Below are 21,842 nucleotides of genomic sequence, written 5' to 3' on the forward strand. Positions count from 1 at the left end.
AGGCCTCAGGGTCAGAAGCTACCAGCAAAGAGGTGGAGGTGAGCAGGGAGGCAGTGCCAGCCCTGGAAATGGATTAGACACAAGACAACTGGACCCTCAGCAGGCTCCCCAATAAACCACCAAGACCCCCAGACACCTTCCCTGTTCTATGGAGGGGATCCCAGGGTCACAGACAGAAAGAAAATTCTAGGCAACTTGGTACTTCAAAGAGAGCACTGGACCAGGAGTCAGAAGTCATAGGTTTAAATCCCAGCTCAGACACTTACCAAGGTAAGTTAGTTCAATCTCTAAGATTCAGCTTCCTCATCTGTAAAAAGGGAAAAATACCTATAGTCCCATAGGACTGCAAGAGGATGAAGCCAGGTAACATACCTCAGAGCTTAGTGCAGGGCAGGACCAGGTATAGAGGAGACACTCGATCCCCAGGATCCAGAGCTCCCTTCCCTTCTTCCTACCCCAGCCACACTCCGAAGAGGGCAGGATTGACCTAGGTGGACAGTGCTTCTGGGCTTCCCAGGGCCCTGAGTCCCTGGAGGGATGTCAGGGCGAGGGGCAGGTGGCCTCTGCTCACTGCTGCATCCTCCTTTCCCAACACTGCACCTTCACTTTGATCTGCACCCATTCCATCATAAATTACTTTTACAGTTTTGCTGCTTCAATGGTAGACCCTACTGGAGTAGATCAGGAGTAGCCCACCTTTCCTACAAAGGACCAGATGGTAAATATTTGAGGTATTGCAAGTCCAGAAGCAAAATGTAGGATATTATGTAGGCATCTGTATAACAAAGGAGAAAATGGAATTTCCACAGTTTTAAAGTTTTTAACTCATTAATTAATGAAATTCAAAATATAATAATTGAGTTTTATTTTGTTTTTATAATACAGGTATTCCAATGAGAAGAATGGAAATATGGACATTGTGGGGGATGGATAACATTTTGCTTAATTGGGGTCTAAAGTTAGCATTCTCTATCATCAAATCTATTGGAAACGTTCCTCTGTAAAAGCCAATCTTAGCTCCAGGGCCACTCACACACAGGGCGCTGGCCTGATTTTGGCTGTGGGGCTATAGTTTTCTGTGTCCCACACTCAACGATGTAGGAGCCCTTGCAGGTGAAAGTTCCTGGTTCTAGACCCTGTGGATGGCTGACTGGGGGTGAGGGACAATCTCGAGAAGAGAGGCTGGGGCTGAGCCATCCACTCTGTGGAAGGCTCTGGAAGCTGCCGGGTCTCACACAACCTCCCACCTTCCCTACCAGAGCCCTGGAGTGCTTTGCTACAGCTGAGGTGATAGGGTACCTCTTTTTTTTTTTAATTAATTTTTTTTTTGAGACAGTCTCTCACTCTGTTGCCCAGGCTGGAGTGCAGTGGCATGAACTCCATTCACTACAACATCTGCCTTCTGGGCTCAAGTGATCCTCCCACCTCAGCCCCCCAGGTAGCTGGGATTACAGGCACACGCCACCACACCAGGCTAATTTTTGTATTTTTTGTAGAGTCAGGGTTTCGCCACGTTGGCCAGGCTGGTCTCAAACTCCTGGGCTCAAGCTATCTGCCCACCTCCACCTCCCAAAGTGCTGGGATTACAGGAGTGAGCCACCACACCCGGCCTGATAGGGTACCTCTTAAGCCTCACTTTGGTTTCCCTAGCAAGGTGGAGGACAGAAGCTCTCCCTTTTGCCCTCTCAAAAGCACTCCCCATCCCAAGCACCCACTTCTCCCAATGGTACTCTCTCAGAAAACTTCCTAAGAAAATCCTGTGAGCCAGCTTCTAAAAGCAGAGACAAAGCAGCAGACCCCCTCGCAGGAGTGCTAGGCCCCTTAAAGACACGTATACTCTACTTCTCAGAGAAGGAAGGTGACACCATCAGTCTATAGGGAAGAGCTCTGCCTTTAGTCCTGATTGGCCTGGGATGGGTAGAGCCTCTGAGCCTCCTTTTTATCACTTACAAAATGGGAACTATTATGTTTGCCTTACCTATCTTGTGTTGCTACTGGAACTTCAAAATATCCATTAAAATATAATGGTGACTTACATAGTGGCTCACCGCCTGTAATCCCAGCACTTTGGGAGGCCAAGGAAAGCAGATCACTTGAGCCCAGGAGTTCAAGACCAGCCTGGGCAACATGACAAAACCCTGTCTCTATAAAAAGTACAAAACATGAGGCCAGGTGCGGTGGCTCATGCCTGTAATCTCAGCACTTTGGGAGGCCAAGGCAGGTGGGTCATCTGAGGTCAGGAGTTCGAGACAAGTCTGGCCAACATGGTGAAACCCTGTCTCTACTAAAAATACAAAAAAACTAACCAGGCGTGGTGGTGCGTGCCTGTAATCTTACCTACTTGGGAGGCTGAGACAGGAGAATCACTTGAACCTGGGAGGTGGAGGTTGCAGTGAGCTGACATTGTGCCACTGCACTCCAGCCCGGGCAACAGAGTAAGACTCTGTCTCAAAACAAAACAAAACAAAACAAAACAAAACAAAAACTCCAAAAATTAGCCAGGTGTGGTGGCACATGCCTGCAGTCCCAGCTACTCAAGAGGTTGAGGTGGGAGGATCGCCTGATCCCAAGGAGGTCGGAGGCTGCACTGAGCCGTGATCATACCACTGCCCTCCAGCCTGGGTGACAGAGCAAGATCCTGTCTCAAAAAAAAAAAGAAAAGATAAAAATGAAATGCAAACATCATGAAGAAAAGTAAAGTGCAGGAGAGAATATGGTTTGAAATTAAGGAGAAAGTACAGAAAACTTAAACTACTTTAAATTTCCCCACAGTGAAAATGTTAATGTATCTTTACAATATTTATAAGCAACCAAAAATACATAAAAACAATAAAAGAGTATTGGCAAAGTCACAAGGAAATAAGTACATGCTGATGACACTGTAAAGTGATTCACTATTTCCAGTTTAAACCATTAAGCATATAAGTCATAACCTTTGACCTGGCATGCAACCTCTGGGAATACACCCAACAAAAATAATGCAGAGAGGAAATTAAACAAATATGTTCATCGAAACACCAATATTTTTAGCAGTGAGAAACAATAGGGGAAAGTTACCTAAATTGGGCATACCTGGATAGAATATTATGAAGTTAACAGAAGCACATAAACTGTATCTATCTATCTATCTATTTATTTGTTTATATTTTTTGAGATGGAATCTCACTGTGTTGCCCAGGCTAGAGTACAGAGGTGCTATCTCAGCTCACTGCAACCTCCACTTCTGGGGTTCAAGTGATTCTCCAGCCTCAGCCTCCTGGGTAGCTGGGACCACAGGCATGCGCCACCATACCTGGCTAATTTTTTTATTTTTAGTAGAGATGGGGTTTCGCCATGTTGGCCATACTTGTCTCAAACTCCTGACCTCAAGTGATCTGCCCACCTTAGCCTCCCAAAGTGCTGGGATTACAGGCATGAACCACTGCACCCGACCCTATTTATTTTTTAATAGTGCAGTAGTCTTTAAAAATGTTAGTGTCATAAAAGTCAAAGAAAGGCTGTTCCCAGTTAAAGGAGACTGGAGACATATAACAACAAGATGCAACACATGATCCTGCCCTGGATCTTTCACTGTAGGGAGAAAAACAGCTATAAAGAACACTAACAAGAAAATTGACAAAATTAGAGCAAGAGTGATAGCTTAGGTAAAAATATTTTATCGGTATTAAATGCCTGAATTTGTAACTGTATAGTGGTTATGAAAGAGAACGTCCGTGTACTTAACACTTCACTAGGAAATCCATAATGAAGTATTAAGGGGTAAAGAGGCATAATGTCTGCAACCTATTCTCAAATGGTTCAGAAACTAGGATGGATGGATATGTAGGTAGGCAGGTAGACAGACAGACAGACAGATAACCCACAGACAAAAAGAAGGAAGGAGGAAAGGAGGCAGGTAGAGAAGGAGGGAGAGAGAGAGAGAAATGACAAAATGTTAAAAACTGGTACATATAGGTCAAGGGTATATGGGAGTTTTGTTATTCTTACAACTTTTTTTTATCACATTTCAAATTATTTCCAAACAAAAATATTTTTAAGTATATGAACTCTGGATTTGTGGAAAGGTACATATTTAAAAACAACATGGAGTCAAAAAACAACAATCCAACACAAAATGTACACACTGGCAATAAATAAGTAGAAAAGCAAGGCTATCTGGAAGATACAGGCACACTGGTGGTTTCCATTTCCCCCACAGAAGGACTGCCCCCCGCCCCCAGCTCTTCCAGTTTCCATAATGCAGACAGAGCTCAATGAGACCTACCCTTAGGGCAAGCGATTTGCACTGTGTGCTGAGCTTCTAACTCAAGCTGTGCAATGCAGCCACTTTGTTTGAGTGGCTTTATGCTTTGTTTTCCTAACAATGGGTGATGAAAGCGCCTCCCTCTCTCATCCACAGCCTCTGTCACCCAGGGCCCCTTGTAGTCGTCAGTCCTGGCAGCCCCATCCCTTCACCCTCTCCACGTGCCCTCTTGCCCAAGCCTGGGCCTCTGTTCCTTGGTTGTGGCAGAGCCCTCACCCTTGAGGTGGTTACCGGCCTCTCTCCTGGATTAGACCCTGCCCCACCCAGGGTGATAGCTTCCTCCTCTGCTCTCCTGGAACGTGTTTTTGGGTTCCACTATTAGCACATGGTCTAGAACATCTCATTTCATTTGCTTAGCAGGAGAGTACTCCTGTGCCCCAACTGAGCCTTAGCTCTTCTGGGGCAAGGCCTGAGCCCTAAGTCTCCTCCCCGACACACAGTGGGTGCCCAAGAATATTTATTGTTGACTGTGATAGTGACCTACATACAGTACAGACGTGCACGTACTCATGAGCTCCTTCACACACACACATCCACACACACCCACTAACCTTTTGGAAACCACCAGCTTGTCTAGGGTGCTGCTGTGGTGGAGGAGGCTTCCTTGCTATTAACCAAGTTCATCTAGCTCTCAGTCTACAACCTGAGTAACAAGAGGTCACTTGTACCGTTTTGCATTCGGCCAGCTCACAGTTCCCTATTCCCCTCAGGAGGACCAGTGTAGGGAGCCCCTCTCTGACACCCCTCTTTCTAAAGTCTGCTGTATGGCTGGGCGCAATGGCTTACACCTGTAATCCCAGCGCTTTGGGAGGCCGAGGCGGGCAGATCACCTGAGGTCAGGAGTTGGAAACTAGCCTGGCCAACATGGTGGAACCAGGTCTCTATTAAAAATACAAATATTAGCTGTACTTGGTGGGTGCCTATAGCCCCAGCTACTGGGGAGGCTGAGGCAGGAGAATCGCTTGAACCCAGGAGGCAGAGATTGCAGTGAGCTGAGATGATGCCACTGCACTCTAGCCTGGGCAACAGAGCAAAACTCTGTCTCCAAAACCAAAAACCAAAACCAAAAACCAAAGTCTGTTGTGGTGTTGACAGGACCAAAGATGATGTAAATACGATACCCTTGCACTTAGATGTTGACGGGGCTGCTGCTCCCCTCACCTGCCTCTCCTGTTTGTGGCCACTCTCCAACCCTGAACTGGGCCATAGTCCTGTGGCTGCAAGTCTCATGGGTTTAAGAACCTCATCAAGGCTGCAGGATGGAATCCCACCAAGGGAATTTGGTGGCCTGGTGTGGTCCTCACTGCTGCCCTATGCAGAGAATGGATATATCTGCCCTGGGTGGGGCAGGTTCAGAGCTGTTCTCCTATTTGGACTATCACTGCAGCACTCAGACAGAGGCCAGAGGCCCCCAAAACATATGTGACTTATCTTTGCTCTTGCTGTTTCCTCACTCTTAGAAAAATTATACTTTTTCTTCAAGGTCCAGATCAAACATGGTCACTCTGACAAAAGCGGCCATGCCCCGTCCCATCCGTCCCACTCCCTTCTGTCAGATTTAATTACCTCTTATTCTGGACCACGTCTCTGATCATACCTCATGTTACACATAGGGTTTTCCTGGTCATCCTCCCTGTTGGACTGAAGGTTTCCAGGCTGGGCTCCTGTGTACATCAGCTTTTATCCATCCATCTCCTCTGCTGTGGTGTCCAGCCCAGGCCTTTTATACTTGATAAGTGCTTAACACCCACAGACACCCATAAGTTAACTGTAGAACATCTGGGATCTGCCTTGAGTTAAATTTAAATCTAAGGCAGAAAACCTCAGCCAAGCAAGCTCACGGCCCTCATAAACCCTGGAATTCGTGAATGTCCAGGATTCCCCAAGCACAACGTGGGAAACAAAACACATAAATTACTTCTGTTTATTGGACATACATTATTGTGTTTCATTCTTATAAAACCCTTTGAAGTAGTTATTATTCCCATTTTATAGAAGAAAAAAACTCAGTCTCCAAAATTTTAGGTAACTGGTTCAAGAAATACAAACCTACGTCATCAAGGAGATGCCAAGTGGATGTGTTTGTGATTGGAGAGGCACAAAAATCCCAGGCCAGGGTAGTGAACAGGGCTTTGCCCAGAGGAAGTTTCTGGCTTTTATTTCCGACATTCTTTGAGATTTTCTGTGTCACACAGAGGTGAATTTTTATTAAATTATAGAATTAGGCTGAGGCGAGAAGATCGCTTGAGGTGGGGCAATCCTCCCACCTCTGATTCCTGAGTAGCTAGGGCTATAGGCATGTGCCCTAGACTTCGATAATTTTAAAATTTTTTGTAGAGATGGGTATCTTACTGTATTGCCCAGGCTGATCTTGACCTCCTGGCCTCAAGCGGTCTTCTCACCTCAGCTTAATTCTATAATTTAACGAAAATCAATCCAGGAGATTCTTCAGAGGTCATCTATTATAGTAAAGGCCCAGGGCTCAGGATGGTTGAGGGTGAGTAGGGGTGGGGGGGTCAAAGAGTTTGTCAGTAAAAGGGGCTGGAAGGCGAGGAGAACAGCTCTGAACCTGCTTTCAAAGAGTTGATAAACAACTGCCAGATAAGTCTCATCTCATCACTGGCTCTTATAGAGCCATTAGTGCTACTCGGCCCAGCCTCTCCAACCTGCCCCCACTTAGCACTTGGGGGAATGTGAACTACATGCAAATGCATGTGACACAGTAGCCGCAAAGGGCAGGAGGTCTGTGGGTTTGAGAAATACCCCTGCAAAGATCAGTAGGCAAGATTCAGAAATAAAAATAGCCAGGTGTGGTAGCTCACGCCTATAATCCCAGCACTTTGAGAGGCCAAAATAGGAGGACTGCTTGAGCCCAGGAGTTCAAGACCAGCCTGGGTAACATGGTAAAACCCTGTCCCTACAAAAAATTTTAAAAGTAGGTGGGTGTGGTGGCTCATGCCTGTAACCCCAGCACTTTGGGAGGCTGAGGTGGGCAGATCACCTGAGGTCAGGAGTTTGAGACCAATCTGGTCAACATGGTGAAACCCCATCTCTACTAAAAATAAAAAAATTAGACAGGCATGGTTGTGCACACCTGTAATCCCAGCTAGTTGGGAGGCTGAGGCTTGAGAATTGCTTGAACCCAGGAGGTGGAGGTTGCAGTGAGCCAAGATGGCACCACTGCACTCCAGCCTAAAAACAGAGCGAGACTCTGTCTCAAAAAAATAATAATATTTAAATTAGCTAGTCATGGTTTCACATGCCTGTAGTCCCAGTTGCTTGGAAGGCTGAGGTGGGAGGATTGCTTGAGCCCAGGAGGTCAAGGCTGCAATGAGCCATGATTGAACCACTGCACTCCAGCCTGAGTAACAGAGAGACCCCGGGCAGGGGGAGGGGAGGGGAAGGGAAATGGGGAGGGAGAGGGAAGGAGGGAGGGAGGGAGGGAGGGAGGGAGGGAAAGAAGGAAGGAAGGAAGGAAGGAAGGAAGGAAGGAAGGAAGGAAGGAAGGAAGGAAAATAGCTGCTGGGTTAACTCCTGACCTGGTGATCCACCGGCTTCAGCCTCCCAAAGTGCTGGGATTACAGGTGTGAGTCACAGCACCCAGCCTTAAATTTATTAATTAAAAAAAACCATTCATCCAAAATAAGTCTCACAGATCTACCTGCACTGCTATAAAAAGATATTCAACAGATTTCATTGAGAAAAGCAAGTTGTTGACCATTATGGTCATATTATGGTCCCCTCTGTCCACACACACACTTGCTTCACTTAGAAAGGTTCTGAATGGCAAGAGAAGAAAATTACCATCAAAGTCTACCTGTGAGGTATGAGACTCGGCAAGAGGGCAGAGGGAGTCTACTTTTTACTTTATACTCTTCATAATTTTATGACATTCACCTTGAATAACTTTTTTTTTTTTTTTTTGAGACGGAGTCTGACTCTATCCCCCAGGCTGGAGTGCAGTGGCGCTATCTTGGTTCACTGCAACATCTGCCTCCCGGGTTCAAGCGATTCTCCTGCCTCAGCCTCCCGAGTAGCTGGGATTAAGGCGCATGCCACCACGCCTGGCTAATTTTTGTATTTTTAGTAGAGACAGGGTTTCACCATGTTGTCCAGGCTGGTCTCGAACTCCTGAGCTCAGGCGATCCACCAGCCTCGGCCTCCCAAAGTGCTGGGATTACAGGTATGAGCCACCACCCCCATTTCACCTTGAACAACTTCTATAATAAACAAACATCTTTTTAATTTAAAAGGGATCATAAAAGCCCCCTTGCTTCAGGGTTAGTCTTAGAAGCTCTTTTGCCAAGGGCTGAGATGAGTAAATCTAACACCTATGTTTGTTGTTTTCTATAGTGCCCAGTGTGGCTAGACTGGGCTATTGAACCCAGCCTGGGAAAATTTGAACTTCACACATTTCCTAGAGGATGTTGTTTCTTTCCCCAAAGAGGTTGTCCTGACTAAGCTGAATGTGTGGTGGCTGATCTTAACCACAGATGATCCCACTGGAAGACTCCAGTCTGGCTACCCCCTGCCCCCATCAACATGACTGCCTCAGGGAATCCTTTGTCCATGTTCAGGAAGGCTGAGGCTTTAGTGCAGAGGCTCTTTCCCCCACCCAAGTCTCTCATCCCCACCCAAGGAGACTGCAGGTTGGGTGTCTGGCAGGGTGTCTTGCATACATGAGCCTCTTCTAAGTGGTAGCAATTATATGGTTGCTGTCTTCTTCAGGGCAGAGGTGGTATGTGGGGTAAAGGTAAGGTAAGATCCTTAAGAGAAGTAGGGGCTATGGAAAAAGGTTGGATGTAGATTTAAATAAGTTCTTATCTCTTTCTTTGTTTATTTGTTTAAACCAGCACAGTAGTCAAGAAGGTTCTGCCTTTGAGTTCTACTTCCTCCAATTCTTGTTTACAACCTTAGACAAATAACCTCCCCTCTCTGGGCCTCACTTTCCTCATCTATAAAATGGTAGATTTGGATTACATTTTTGTTGAAATCCAGCTCAACAGAAACATCTTATGATTTTATGTTAATATAATGTAAGTAAAGAAAATCTGGCCCGGTGCAATGGCTCACTCCTGTAATCCCAGCACTTTGGGAGGCCGAGGCAGGCAGATCACCTAAGCTCAGGAGTTTGAGATGAACCTGGCCAACATGGTGAAACCCTGTCTCTACTAAAAGTACAAAAATTAGCCAGGCATGGTGGTGGGTGCCTGTAATCCCAGCTACTCAGAAGGCTGAGGCAGGAGAATCGCTTGAACCCGGGAGGCGGAGGTTGCAGTGAAGTGAGATCATGCGACTGCATTCCAGCCTGGGTGACAGAGTGAGGCTCTATCTCACAAAAACAAACAAACAAACCAAAAAAAAAAAAAAATCCATCTAAGTAAAGGAAAGTAATCAAAGGATAGGAAACAAGGAATCACTCTTCATTATATGCTGCTGACGTTAAATTACTTTATATCATCGTGCATGCAGTAGTTGTCTATGCAGAATTTCATAAACCATCACTGGGCCTACCTCCCAGCACCCTGCCTCTGAGAAACATCACTCCTTCCCAAAGGCTCGTTCTCCTAACTTTGACCGTGCTACACTACCCTCAAGTACAAACAGAAAAGACTTCCTTCCCTTATATTCTCTCCCACTGCTCAGAAGCATTCCAATTAAAGGAAGAAATGACTTTGTGTCTTGTGGGTCCTTAAGATGTGGTGGCCAGAGTCCTGGGCTAGGAGTCAGACCACCAGACCTCACCCTGGTTCTATCACCAGTTCACCACTTCTCCTCTCTGGCCTTAGCCTCATCTATATAATGAGGAGTTGGATGAGTTTCTCTTTATGAGCCCTGCTCTAATGTTCCCTTGCTCTGCTCTACTGATTGCTACCAAGGCTGGGAGACGCCAACGTCTGCAAGCCAACATTTCTCCAAACACTCCCCGAAACAGCAGACAACCTCCAGCATCCCAAGCAGGCTGGTGCCAAAAGTGTGAGCACAGCCAACTGCCTGCACTCAGCGCTGGAAGCTAGAAATCAGGCAAATATGCAGGGCCAGGGAGGGTCCCAGCAGAGTGCAGGATGCTCCTGCCAGGGTATCCTATTTCCATCCAAAGCTTTTCCTACAGAGATGCTCTTACTCATAGGATAAGGATAGACAAAGCTTCTAAAGGCATCAGAAACATGTGAACCAGGCCAGGGCAGGAAGTAGAGTTAAAGGTTATTTATTTTTCGGGGGATGCTGAGGCGGGTGGATCACAAGGTCAAGAGATCAAGACCTTCCTGGCCAGTATGGTGAAACCCCATCTCTACTAAAAATACAAAAATTATCTGGGCATGGTGGCACGCATCTGTAGTCCCAGCTACTCAGGAGGCTGAAGCAGGAGAATAGCTTGAACCCTGGAGGCGGAGGTTGCAGGAGGATAGGAAATAAGGAATCACTCTTCATTATCTGCTGCTTATGTTAAATTACTTTATATCATCGTGCATGCAGTAGTTGTCTATGCTGAAGTTCACGAAACCATCACTGGGCCTACCTCCCAGCACCCTCCCCCTGAGATCTCACCACCGCACTCCAACCTGGTGACACAGTGAAACTCCATCTCAAAAAAATATATATATATTTATATATATATATTTATATACTATTTTAGTTAAGGTCTAATAAACAGGAAAATGCCCATATGCATGTATGTCTTCATATAAATACTCATAAAATGAACACATCTGTGAAACAGACACCCAGATCAAGAAACAGAATACAGCACCCTTTTGTGAATCCCTTTTGTGCCCCCTTCCAGTCACTAGTCCCTGAAGGATAACCACCATTCAGACTTCTGTCACCATTGATTCCTTTTGCCCGTTTTGAACTTTCACAAATGGAAAAAAGCAGCACAGATTCTTCTGAGTCTGCCTTCCTTTGCTCAACATTACGTGTCTGAGCTTTATCCATTGTTACATGTAACAAATTATTGTACATTTTCATTTTTGCATAGTTAGGACTTAATGAAGAGCTAAAATCAATGAGAGGGCCCTGAATCTACACTAGGGTGCTTACTGACAGCCAAGTAAGGAGGTTTACATTGAGATCCCCAGACATCAGGATGATCCCCCTGCTCTTCTTCCTGCAGGGTGCCACGCCTTCCTCCTAGAAGGCTGCAGAGGCAGAAGATGGGGCCTTGACACTCCAAACCTACTTCAAAGGCTCGATCTGGTCACTGTTGAAAGCCAGAAGCTCTTGTTCATGAACACTTACCCCATGCCCAGCTCTGAGAGGGATTCCTGACTCGGCATCTCATTTCATCCCCATGACCATGAGCTAGGTGATGGTACTCTTTCTGTCTCACAAGTAAAAAAGCTGAGGCTCAGAGAGGGCAGATTGTCCTAATGTTGCACAGCTAGGACAGGGGCCCAAACCCCAACCCATGTGACCGCAAAGGCCAAACCTCTCCACTAATCTGTGTTGGCAGGGAATTCACCAACTGGATCTGGTCCCCATGCCACCAGCCTCATGTAACACTGCTTGCCCCTGGCCCACTTTCCAAGGTCATACCAGCCTCCTGCTGGCTCCCCAGGTCCCAGGCACTTCCCCACTTCAGGGCTCATCCATGCTGCTGACTTGGCTTGTGCATTTACCCCTCAGTTCTCAAATGAGCAGTCAATTCCTCAGAGCAATCTTCTCTAACCACCCAGTTGGAACTACATCCCCCATCATTCCCTTGCAGGGCATCCTTTTCTCTCTTTTCTTAGCCCTTAACACACCTTATGGTGATTTATCCCTTAGCATCCACTTGTCTAGTGCCTTTCTCCACGAGCCTGGGGAGCATAAACTGCCAGAGGACAGGACTGTGTCTGTTTTGTTTTCCACTGCTTGGACGGTGCATGGCACACAGTAGGTCCCCAAGAATATGTTAAGTGAAGACCAGGAGGGCAGGAGAGAAGAATAGGACTGTCCCTTCAGAAGCTGAGTGGTCATCCAAAGGCAGCTCTAGTTCTAGCCTGTTCTGTGGCCCCAGGCAAGACCCTTCCCCTCTCTGAGCCTCCATTTCTTCAACTGTCAAGTGAGAGGCCTGAAAGACAGGACCTCTAAAGGCCTTCTAGGTCATCTGACCTCTAGACCACAAATCCTAGGACATCTGGCCACTCCAAAGGCCGCTGGCCCCTAGTCCCTGGGCCTCATCTGCTGCTTACTCACCTTTTGCCCCAGTAGCACTTTAGAAGAATAGGGGAGGTGAGAATCACCCCAAGACATCCAAGACTATGAGATGCATGGGATCTCCACACCCTATTGCAGGTAGAGGACCAGAAAACATGAGGTCTCTTCTGGGTCTAATAGCACATGTCCTTGATATATGGAGTCAGGGAGAGACAAGACTAAGAAGGAATCATAAATGCAATCCCCAGGAAGCTGCTTCTACTTCCTTCTTCAGAGTCCCACTCCCCACAACTTCTCAGTTTCTCTGCCCAACCAGACTCTAGTCCAATCCAAGAGTGCCCTTGTTAGCATGTGTGTAGCTGTCTCACTGCCAGGGTGGAGCTCCAGGAGGGCAGAGACTGTCTGATCTTGCTCGTCTTGATACCCACAGTACTCAGCACAGACCCCTACACACAGGGCATGGCCAAGTGAGGGCACTGAATCGAGCACCACTGGCAGGGCTGGCCGTGGTTTGTTGCTGAGAATGCCACCTTTCTGCTGGTGCCACCAAGGGCAGGAGAAGAACCTGAGGCAAAGAGAACCTGGCTTCCCATACGGCAGGCTCCAGTGACCAACCCTAGCCTCTGGTCCTATGTTCTCTTCCTATCCCTTCACCAGGCCCGAGACTGGGAGAAGTCATCCCCCTCTGGGTTCTCTGCAGTTATTTGCTCCCCCACGCACCATCCTGCCAGCCAGGATGAACTCCCTGATCTTGAAGCACCTGCTGTCTCTCATTCTCTTTGGAGTGAAGCTCTTCTGGCTTTGAAGCCCTGTTTTATCTTTGAAAGTTAAAAAAAAAAAAAAAAAAGCAAGACAATTAGTCCTGACCTAGGAGTTCTATAGAGCGAAAAGAACTCCTGTTTTGCCTGTTGGATACAGTAGACACTTGCGAAAGGAAACTAAATATTGGGGCCCCCACATCCCTAAGCTAAAGGGAAAAGTCAAGCTGGGAACTGCTTAGGGCAAACCTGCCTCCCATTCTATTCAAAGTCACCCCTCTGCTAACTGAGATAAATGCGTATCTGATTGCCTCCTTTAGAAAGGCTGACCAGAAACTCAAACGAATGCAACCATCTGTCTCTTATCTACCTATGACCTGGAAGCCCCCTCCCCATTAGAGTCTTCCCTTTAGAGTTGGAGTTGTCCTGCCCTTCCAGACCAAACCAGTGTTCATCTTGCATATTTGATTGATGTCTCATGTCTCCCTAGAAGGTATAAAACCAAACTGTGCTGTGACAACCTTGGGCACAGGTCGTCAGGACCTCCTGAGGCTGTCATGGGCGTGTGTCCTCAACCTTGACGAAATAAACTTTCTAAATGAACTGAGACCCGTCTCAGGTTTTCCGGGTCTACACACTCTAAATTCCCATGTTTTCATGCTGCACTGTGTGTGAAGGGGTGAGGTTGGGTGCTCTGATGAGCATGTGTGAGTGTACAAATGCCAAGCTCATGGGAGAGGGCATAACAGGTGTGCAGGTGCAAAATGGACTGCTCAGAACCTTGGCTATGTCACTCACTGGCTCAGCAACTTTGGGCAACTTGCCCAAATGCTGGACCACAGTTTCCTCATCTGGAAAATGACAGTAAAAATAATGCCTATTTCATGCACTGTTGTGAGACTCAAACTTCAGGACTGGTGTTTTGTAATCACTACACTGCCACCTAAATCTTAGCAGCTGGTAGAAATGGAAGGCAAGAAAAGAGCTTCAGAAAACCTTAATTTCTATCCAAATAGTAACTATAGTACTATCAGATCTGATTTTCACCCTGGCTGTGTTCTGGGCTCAGCAAACCTGAAAATGCACCAAGTAACAAAGATCCCAGGAAAACTTCATGACGGCTTGTGTGGCTGGTTACTCAACATAAATCCATTCTCAGGAGGATTACCTCACCTCCCATCCAGGTTCGGAGCTTAAAACAAAACCTTGGGAACCATGGAGAATCCCAAGTGAGACTCAGAAGAAAACCAACAAGTCAGGTCTCTATCCAGAGCCTGGGGGAACTTCATGAAAAAAGTAACAGATCAAACAAGAATCATGAAGGTTTTCCCTGCCAGCTAGATTATGCTGAAAACACAGAACTCAACAATTCTCATCCCTTTTACTGGCAAGTCATTATTTTCAGAGCAATGACTATGTGCAAAGTCACCCAGGCAGGTGAATAATCCTCAGGTTCATTTTTAAAGCTTCCCACTGGTCCTGGGGCCCTGCCTTCCAACACCAACTGACAATTGTGCTAGAAGAAGCATGACTTTGGCTCCTTCGGCATCCCCCCACCTCTCGCACAGTCTCCTACCTCCCCAGCTCCTCTCCGATGTCATAAAAGTCCTCCACCTTCTGCTGCTTGAATGGCTCCATGTTTGGGCTCCTCATTGAGGCCTCGAACATACAACCCTGAAATGAGAAGAAACCTGTGGTTAGGACAGCCATCCAAATTAGCACAAGCCTGAGAGTCTAAGGCCTAAACATAATTGGCTGCAAGAGAGCTAATAATTTAGTAATAATCCACAGCCCTGGCTCCTCAAGAACTGCCCTGCTCAAGCCTTTTCTCACTTGCAGCTGATGATGTATGGTTCTTATTTAATTTACATGAATTCAAATTTGTTAAGGAGACAGGAAAGGAGAGCTCCTCAGGTCTTCAGATCTGTTTGAAGAAGTTCAGAAAAATATCCATGGTGAACTTCAGCTATTTGTTTTCATTAAATTCAAAACTACTGCAAAAAGAGGTAGCTATTGTGTAGTTTAAAAAAAAAAAAAAAAAAAAAAGGCCAGGAGTGGTGCTCAAACCTGTAATCCCAGCACTTTGGGAGGCGAAGGTGGGTGGAGCACTCGAGGTCAGGAGTTCGAGATCAGCCTGGCCAACATGGTGACACTCCATCTCTACCAAAAATACAAAAATTAGTTGGGTATGATGGCACGCACCTGTAATCCCAGCTACTCGGGAGGAGACTGAGGCATGAGAATCACTTGAACCCGGGAGGCAGAGGTTGCAGTGAGCCGAGATCGTGCCACTGCACTCCAGTCTGGGCAACAGAAAAAAAAAAAGAAAGAAAAAGAAAAAAAGAAAAAAAAAAAAAAGCACTAGCTTTAAAGTCAGAAGTCCTAGGTACAAGTCCCAGTCTTGCTTGGGTAAGCCACTTAAGCTGCCGGAGACTTAGCATCTTCATCTGTAAAATGGGGCTATCACTGTAAAATCAACTTCAAGTCATGCAATTATTTTGTCAACTAGAAAATGCTGTTAAAAGGTGAGATCACTATCATGATCTCAGCTCCCTCTGGGGTTGTACCACCCAACTGCGTGTCTGAACTAATCTGTAAACTCTCTCACTCATCACCCCCGAAAGAAAGATGGGCAGGAGGAGCGAGGCAAATCCCAAAATGCGCCAGGAGTCAGGAGCCTGAGTTGCTAGTTCCAGCTCTGCCTGCAACTAGCCCTGTGATCTCCTCTCTTGTCCTCATCTGTAAAATCGAGCCAACTCTGCCTGCCCCAGGCATCTCACTGAAAGCCATAGGCCAACTCTGAGCCATAGGGAGCACTTACCACTCCACCAGAAAAGACTGTCTGCATCCTCTCCTGGGATCCCTCTGCCCCAAGGGGCTTACCCATTCCTGGGACAGCCACGTGCCACTCTGGACAACACCCCAAGAGCAGGGCCCAGGGCACAGTCTGCAAATCGCAAGAATAAAACCAGCTGCCTGTGGATGTGTCTTCCAAGGGTCTTTAGCAAAGGCCTCTCGGAGCTCATTTTGGTTAGCACTGACAGCTTTTCTGCTGACCGCCAATCAGATCCCAACCACATGTGGGCTCCATGAACCTCAAAAGACTATTTTCACCAGGCTAGGTGGAGGAACCATTCCATAAGGGCATATCTCATCAACACCAAGTGGCTGGAGCTGTCCTAACTCTCAGAGGATATATACATTTCACCCTCTTTCCACCACTTTAGCCCCCTGCAAACCAGAGCTTCATTACCAAGATGCCATCTGCCTCTCTCCCTTCCACCGAGGCACACAGAACCTGAAGACCCTCAGGAGGAGCTGGCCTGGCTCACAGGGCTTACTCTCGGGGTCACCTGACTGTGGGTGCCCAGGCTCCCTCATGCATCCTCCATGCTTGGCCAGGGCCGGGGTAAGCATGAAAAGAGCAGGCTCCAGGAGCACCAGTTCCAGACCAGCGTGAGTGTATATTAGCCTCGTGACCCACAGCAGGTGGGCACCCTCTCTGGGACTCATCCCCTCACCTCTAAACAGAGCGATACTATCTATATCACATACTTCACACATCCATGTGGGGATAAGGATATAAACTACCATACAAATAAGAAAGATGATTATTGCTGTGATTTAACCCATGCCAGGGAGCCCTCTAGCAAGTTTGGCTTGACCATAATCAGAAGTTTGGCGCCCCCTCACCCCCAACATCCTGGCAAATCTCCCGAGATTGGCCCAGGGAGTAAAGGGAGTACTATCTACCATCTTATTTTCGCTGAAAAAACAATTTTTCCTTCCAAATAAACAATTTGGGTCAGGTCCTGTGGGGTGGGGTTACCAATTTCACATAGCTAGATGCAAGCAGGAAACTCCAAAAAAATTCTGTTGGCAGAAACCCTGAGTGGTCCCAGGAACAGCTAAGATCTCCCATTTGGTGAGAGGCCAGCTGCATTTGCTGAGAGCAGGATTCAAAGAAGCCCCAGTTCCCAGGAAAATGGTGAGCCCCTGCCTTGGGTTCTACATCCTGGGTGGCCACGGGTAGGGGGGCAGGTGAGCCCCCTAGGGACAAACTAGGTCCACCAATTAGGCTTAGGTCATCTTTCCAGCCTTTGCCTCCTCCCTTACATATCCTATATTCCAGTCAAAGTTGACCTTTCCCATGCTCTTAAAACTTTCATCCCTGCTATGTCTTGGCTGAAGTGGGGCCCTTGTCAGGGCAGGCCCAGCTGGAAGGCCCTGGAGAGTGGGCAAAACTGCCCACTTCCCAAAAGACCCAGCCAAATGCTACCATCTCTGTGTGGCTCCATGATCCTTGCCCTCCCAAAAACAGATGACAATTCTCCAACCTCTTCAAGTTCCCCAAGAGTGCTCTTCATACATTTTTAGGGCTCGAGTTGATCACATTCTGGCTATGTTTATGTCTAACCCAGAGGGTGAGAATAGATTCCATAGTCATCACACAGACCAGGGTTCAAATCCCAGCTCCATCACTTACTGGCACATTGTGCTTAGCTGAGCACAGGATACCTTTTCTGAGTTTCACATTCCTTCCATGGAAAGTGAATGTAAGACAATGTCTAGTGTTGGTGAGTATGTGCCGCAACTGGAGCTCTCAAACACTGCTGGGAGGGGTATACACTGGGACCACCACTTTGGAAAACTGTTTGGCAACGTCTTTGGACATACCTAAGAGAAATGCATGCAGATGTTTTCCCAAACGATCCACGTTAGAATGGTCACCACAATACAATTAGTAATAACTAAAAATTGGAAACAACCAAACGGTTATCAATAGAAGACTGGATAAACAAATTGAGGTACTATATACCCATACAATGGAATCATTATCCAGCAATGAGATTAACAAACTACTGCTACCTGCAACAACATGGACGAATCTCAGAAACATATCGTTAAATGGAAGTAGCCAGACACAAAAGACGCATACTGTGTGATCCCATTTAGGGAAAATTAATGCATGGTGCTAGACGTCAGAAGAGTGGTTATCCCCTCACTCGGGAGAGTTGGAAGGGGAGCTTCTGAGGCTTCAGAGTGCTGGCAATGTTGTCTCCTGATCTGGGTGGTAGTTAGACGGATATATGGGATGTAGGTTTATTTTGTATGTGGTCAAAATTTTACATAATTGTAAAAAATGAAACTAATATGAAACAAATGAGAAAACTCATGTGTAATTTTTTAAATGGTCCCTGGATAACGTGAATTCCTTCCCTTCTCTTGCCCCATAAGGGCAAGAATTGTGACATTCTCACCTCCATCCCCTTGTAGTAGGCTAGTATACAGCAGGCACTATATAAGTGTTGGCTGATTTTAACTTAGCTCCCCAGCCTCCTTTCTCAAGGCTGCTGCTCAGATGCTCATCAGGTAAAACAACTGATAGCCACTTCAAGCACTTTCCTAACACCGCTCCTAAGGAGAATTTGCATTTTACCAGTTTAGAAACAAACTGAAGGGGTGAAACCGAGGTGGAATTATTGTTCCCAGCTATGACCCAGATAAGGACCCAGAGGCACAAGGACCTTTCCAGCCTCGAAAAGCTGAAATCACATGACAGAGGGGAGGGACACAGTTACAACTTTTGGCCAGAGGCACAGGCCATCAGCTCCAGACGCTCCCAGGATGATACCCACCTTAATGCCCACATTTCTCCTGATGGAGTCCTTGGAATTCAAATTCCTGCCTACAACTCTAATACTAGGCAACACTTCAGGGGGCTACCACAGATTTCCTAGAACCCCACAGAAAGGGATCCCACAAATCATCTATTTAGGGATTTTTAGACCTGCTTCAGGATCACCAGGGTGAGAAGGGGAAGCCAGAGCAGTTCCATGTTATCCATACTACATGTTGAGGTTCTGGGTAAGAATTCACTGTGAAACAGAAGTTTGAAAACCACTGCTGTCTGGTGTAACCCACTTGTTTTTACAAGAGGAAGCTGAGATCCAGACAGGGAAGAGACTCGCTGAACATCACATGTGTGACCCATCCTACTCCTCTTCCCAGATTTTCTTCTGTTGATTGCCACCCCAACTCCTCCAAGATGGCACCAGGGTTGGCAAAGTCAATGGCTTCATGAGGGACAAGCTAGGAGGAGGTGTCCAGGGCTGGAAGATCACCTCATAGGAAACTCTCAACACTCACAAAGCCCTCTCCCCCACTGGCCCAGCTCACTCTGCAAAGTGAACTCTCTCAGTTCCTCACCCCACCTCACCAAGTGCAAGTGAGTGAAACGGGACCACAGCAAGAGGGCAGGCAATGGTTGGGCCAAACACACACGACTGTCTCATTACACACACCCCCTTTAGGAATCAACATACTCAGACTCTGGAGAGGCTGCCAACAGAAGGGGTGGGGCGCTGGCATTACAGAGCTCCTCTCTACATTCCAGGCTTTGACCCATCATGGTCTCTGATGAGGAAGCTGGGGCCCACAGAAGGTCAGCCACCTGCCTGAGTTGACCCAAGAGAAACTTGGTCTCTCTGGCAAAGATCTAGCTCCCTTGGGAAGCCTACTTGTTCACCCCACAGCTAACAAATCAGGAGGCCTCAGGGAGGTGGGCAGTGTGGGTGCGGGTCTCATTCCTGCCAGCCAGGAACTTACCCCAGAGGAGCAGACCTCCAGCCACATCCACACACCCCTAACTCCTCTGCCCAAGTCTCCTCAGAAGCTGCTGAATCATTAGTGGTGCCACTTGAGGTGCTCAAAAAATATCTTGGGAGATGAGTGGTTTGGGGAAGGACAGGGCTCTGAAGTTAGCTGTGAAGAGGCCAAGGCGCCAGGGCCTCTTAGGTCAACAGGACTCTCCCAGGAATACCTTCCACAGAGGCAGTTGAGAAAGGCAGTGTCAGAAACCAGAGCAGCTGCCCTCCAGTGGATTCCGGTGTACAAGATGTCAGGCACTGTCCCTGCATCTGCCCCCCGAGGCAGCCAGCTACGGTGCCCTCTCCTCCAGTGTGCACCCCTACCTTACCATTACCTGCACGGCTTCAACGAAGCTCACCTCTCTGGGCCTCGTTTCCTCTTTTGTAAAGTGAGAATACCAGTTTCCACCGTGCAGAGTTATAGTGAGGGTTAGCCAGACCTATGCAGGTCTTGGGACCTCCACAATGCCTGGCCCAGAGTCCTAGACAACTTTTAGCAAGGCCCTTCCAAGTCCTTCCACCCCAACCTGCAGCACGCGTGCTGGCTGCTCCTCGCCCACCCCAGCTCTGCCCCAGGCCGGGGGCGCCTGACGGCGGGGACCACAGCTTCATTCGGCCCCACAGGAGGCTCAGACATCTGAGAACCCTCCTCGCATCACCTCCTTGTGCCAGGCGGGAGCAGGAGGTGAGAGAGTCGGCCCAAGCTGAGAAGACTTGGCCGGGAGCTGGGCGTGCTCTGCCCGTTCCCGGGGGCCTAACTCGATGGACGTTTGTGTCCCATCTCCCTGCTGGGTGCTTGGCTCTGCCCACCGCCCCCATCCTGTCTCCCAGGTCAAAGCGCCAGGCTCCGGAGGGCGCCCCAGGGCAGCAGCGGGCAACTCCAGCGCTCGGGTGCCGGCCACAATGCCCCGGGCCACGGCGTCAGGCACTGGGGCGTCGGGCCCGGGATCTGCGAGCGAGTGCCCGGATCTCTTGGCCCCGCCAGCCCCAGCCCCGGGCGCTGCTGCTGTCAGGCCGCGCGCCCCGTCCTGCCCGTCGAGCCCGCAGACAGGTGCTACTCACGGCGGGAGGCTGCGCTGCGGCAACCGCGGCGGGCACGGCGGGCACTGGGGACACGGCGGGGTGAGCTGGGCTCGGCCCTGCAGTCCTCTCCTCCCAGAGCGCCCGGCGCCCGCCCGCTGAGCAGCCGAGGAGCCGAGGGGGCGGAGCGGCCAGCCCCGTCCCAGGCGCCGGCTGGAGGCGCGCCCGACTGCGCGGGACGGGGCTCTGGGCGCCCCCTGCTGGAGCCCCCTCCGGACAACCCCGGGGCGAGAGCCCAGCTTCCCGGTCAGGTAGGGGACGCCCCAGGGCTCCCCAGGCTCCCGGGAGAGCGGGAGAGTCGGTAGCAAGACCCTCCGCGCGTCCCTACCGGCTCTGCCGCGCACATGCTACGTAGCCTTGGGCAAGTCGGCTACCCTGCCCCGGCCTTATCTGGAAATCGATTTGAATGAGCTTATATGTGTGATATGGTCTGGCACAATCCTCAGAAAATGGCAATTGCGTGCTCCTCTCCCCACCATACACACCCTGAGTGAGGAAGCCCCACTGAGGAATAGGCCGCCTCCTCCCTCCCAGCCAGCTCTGCTCCCTACACCGCAGACTCTCCTGGGATCCTCACGCCCACAGCGCACGGCAAGGTGGGGGCTGCGATGAGAAGGGCCGCTCTGCTCCTCACTGCCCCCGACCCAGCCTGGGAGCGGCCTGCCCTAGTTTGCCCTTTGTCCTAGCATGGTTGGTGAGTGAAGCCCCCATCTCGCCGTCACGCCTTCTCTAATAGAGGACTTGGGAGGGGTTCCTCCTCTCTGCCCTCTGCCAAAAAATCCCGAAGAAAAAAACGAATGAGAGTGGAGGGGGTGAAGGGAGGAAGGAAGGGAAAATAGAACTTAAGCCAAGTTCATTAGTCTTATTTCAAAACAAGAGGCTGTTTAGAGGAAGCAAATGAGGACCCCCCCA

The 21,842-nt window shown here is 48.5% G+C and overlaps 1 protein-coding gene across 3 annotated transcripts in view; it reads right to left on the bottom strand.

Annotated features, from left to right (window-relative positions):
• DAPK2 (death associated protein kinase 2) overlaps positions 1–21,102 on the bottom strand; it is a 138,237-nt gene extending 117,135 nt beyond the window's left edge. The window contains exons 1-2 of one of the 3 annotated variants that reach the window (XM_073012221.1): positions 20,913–21,084; positions 14,777–14,874 (exon numbers count right to left, since the gene is read on the bottom strand). In XM_073012221.1, the coding sequence (XP_072868322.1) occupies positions 14,777–14,868 (92 nt within the window). In that variant the 5' untranslated portion in view covers positions 14,869–14,874; positions 20,913–21,084. Of the gene's footprint in view, positions 1–14,776; positions 14,875–20,912 lie in introns of all 3 variants that reach the window. The other 2 variants (XM_008016322.3, XM_073012224.1) reach the window with 2 other exon arrangements.
• Between the last annotated feature and the right edge of the window lie 740 nt (positions 21,103–21,842).

Source organism: Chlorocebus sabaeus, chromosome 26 (assembly GCF_047675955.1).
Source record: "Chlorocebus sabaeus isolate Y175 chromosome 26, mChlSab1.0.hap1, whole genome shotgun sequence".
Lineage (NCBI taxonomy): Eukaryota > Metazoa > Chordata > Mammalia > Primates > Cercopithecidae > Chlorocebus > Chlorocebus sabaeus.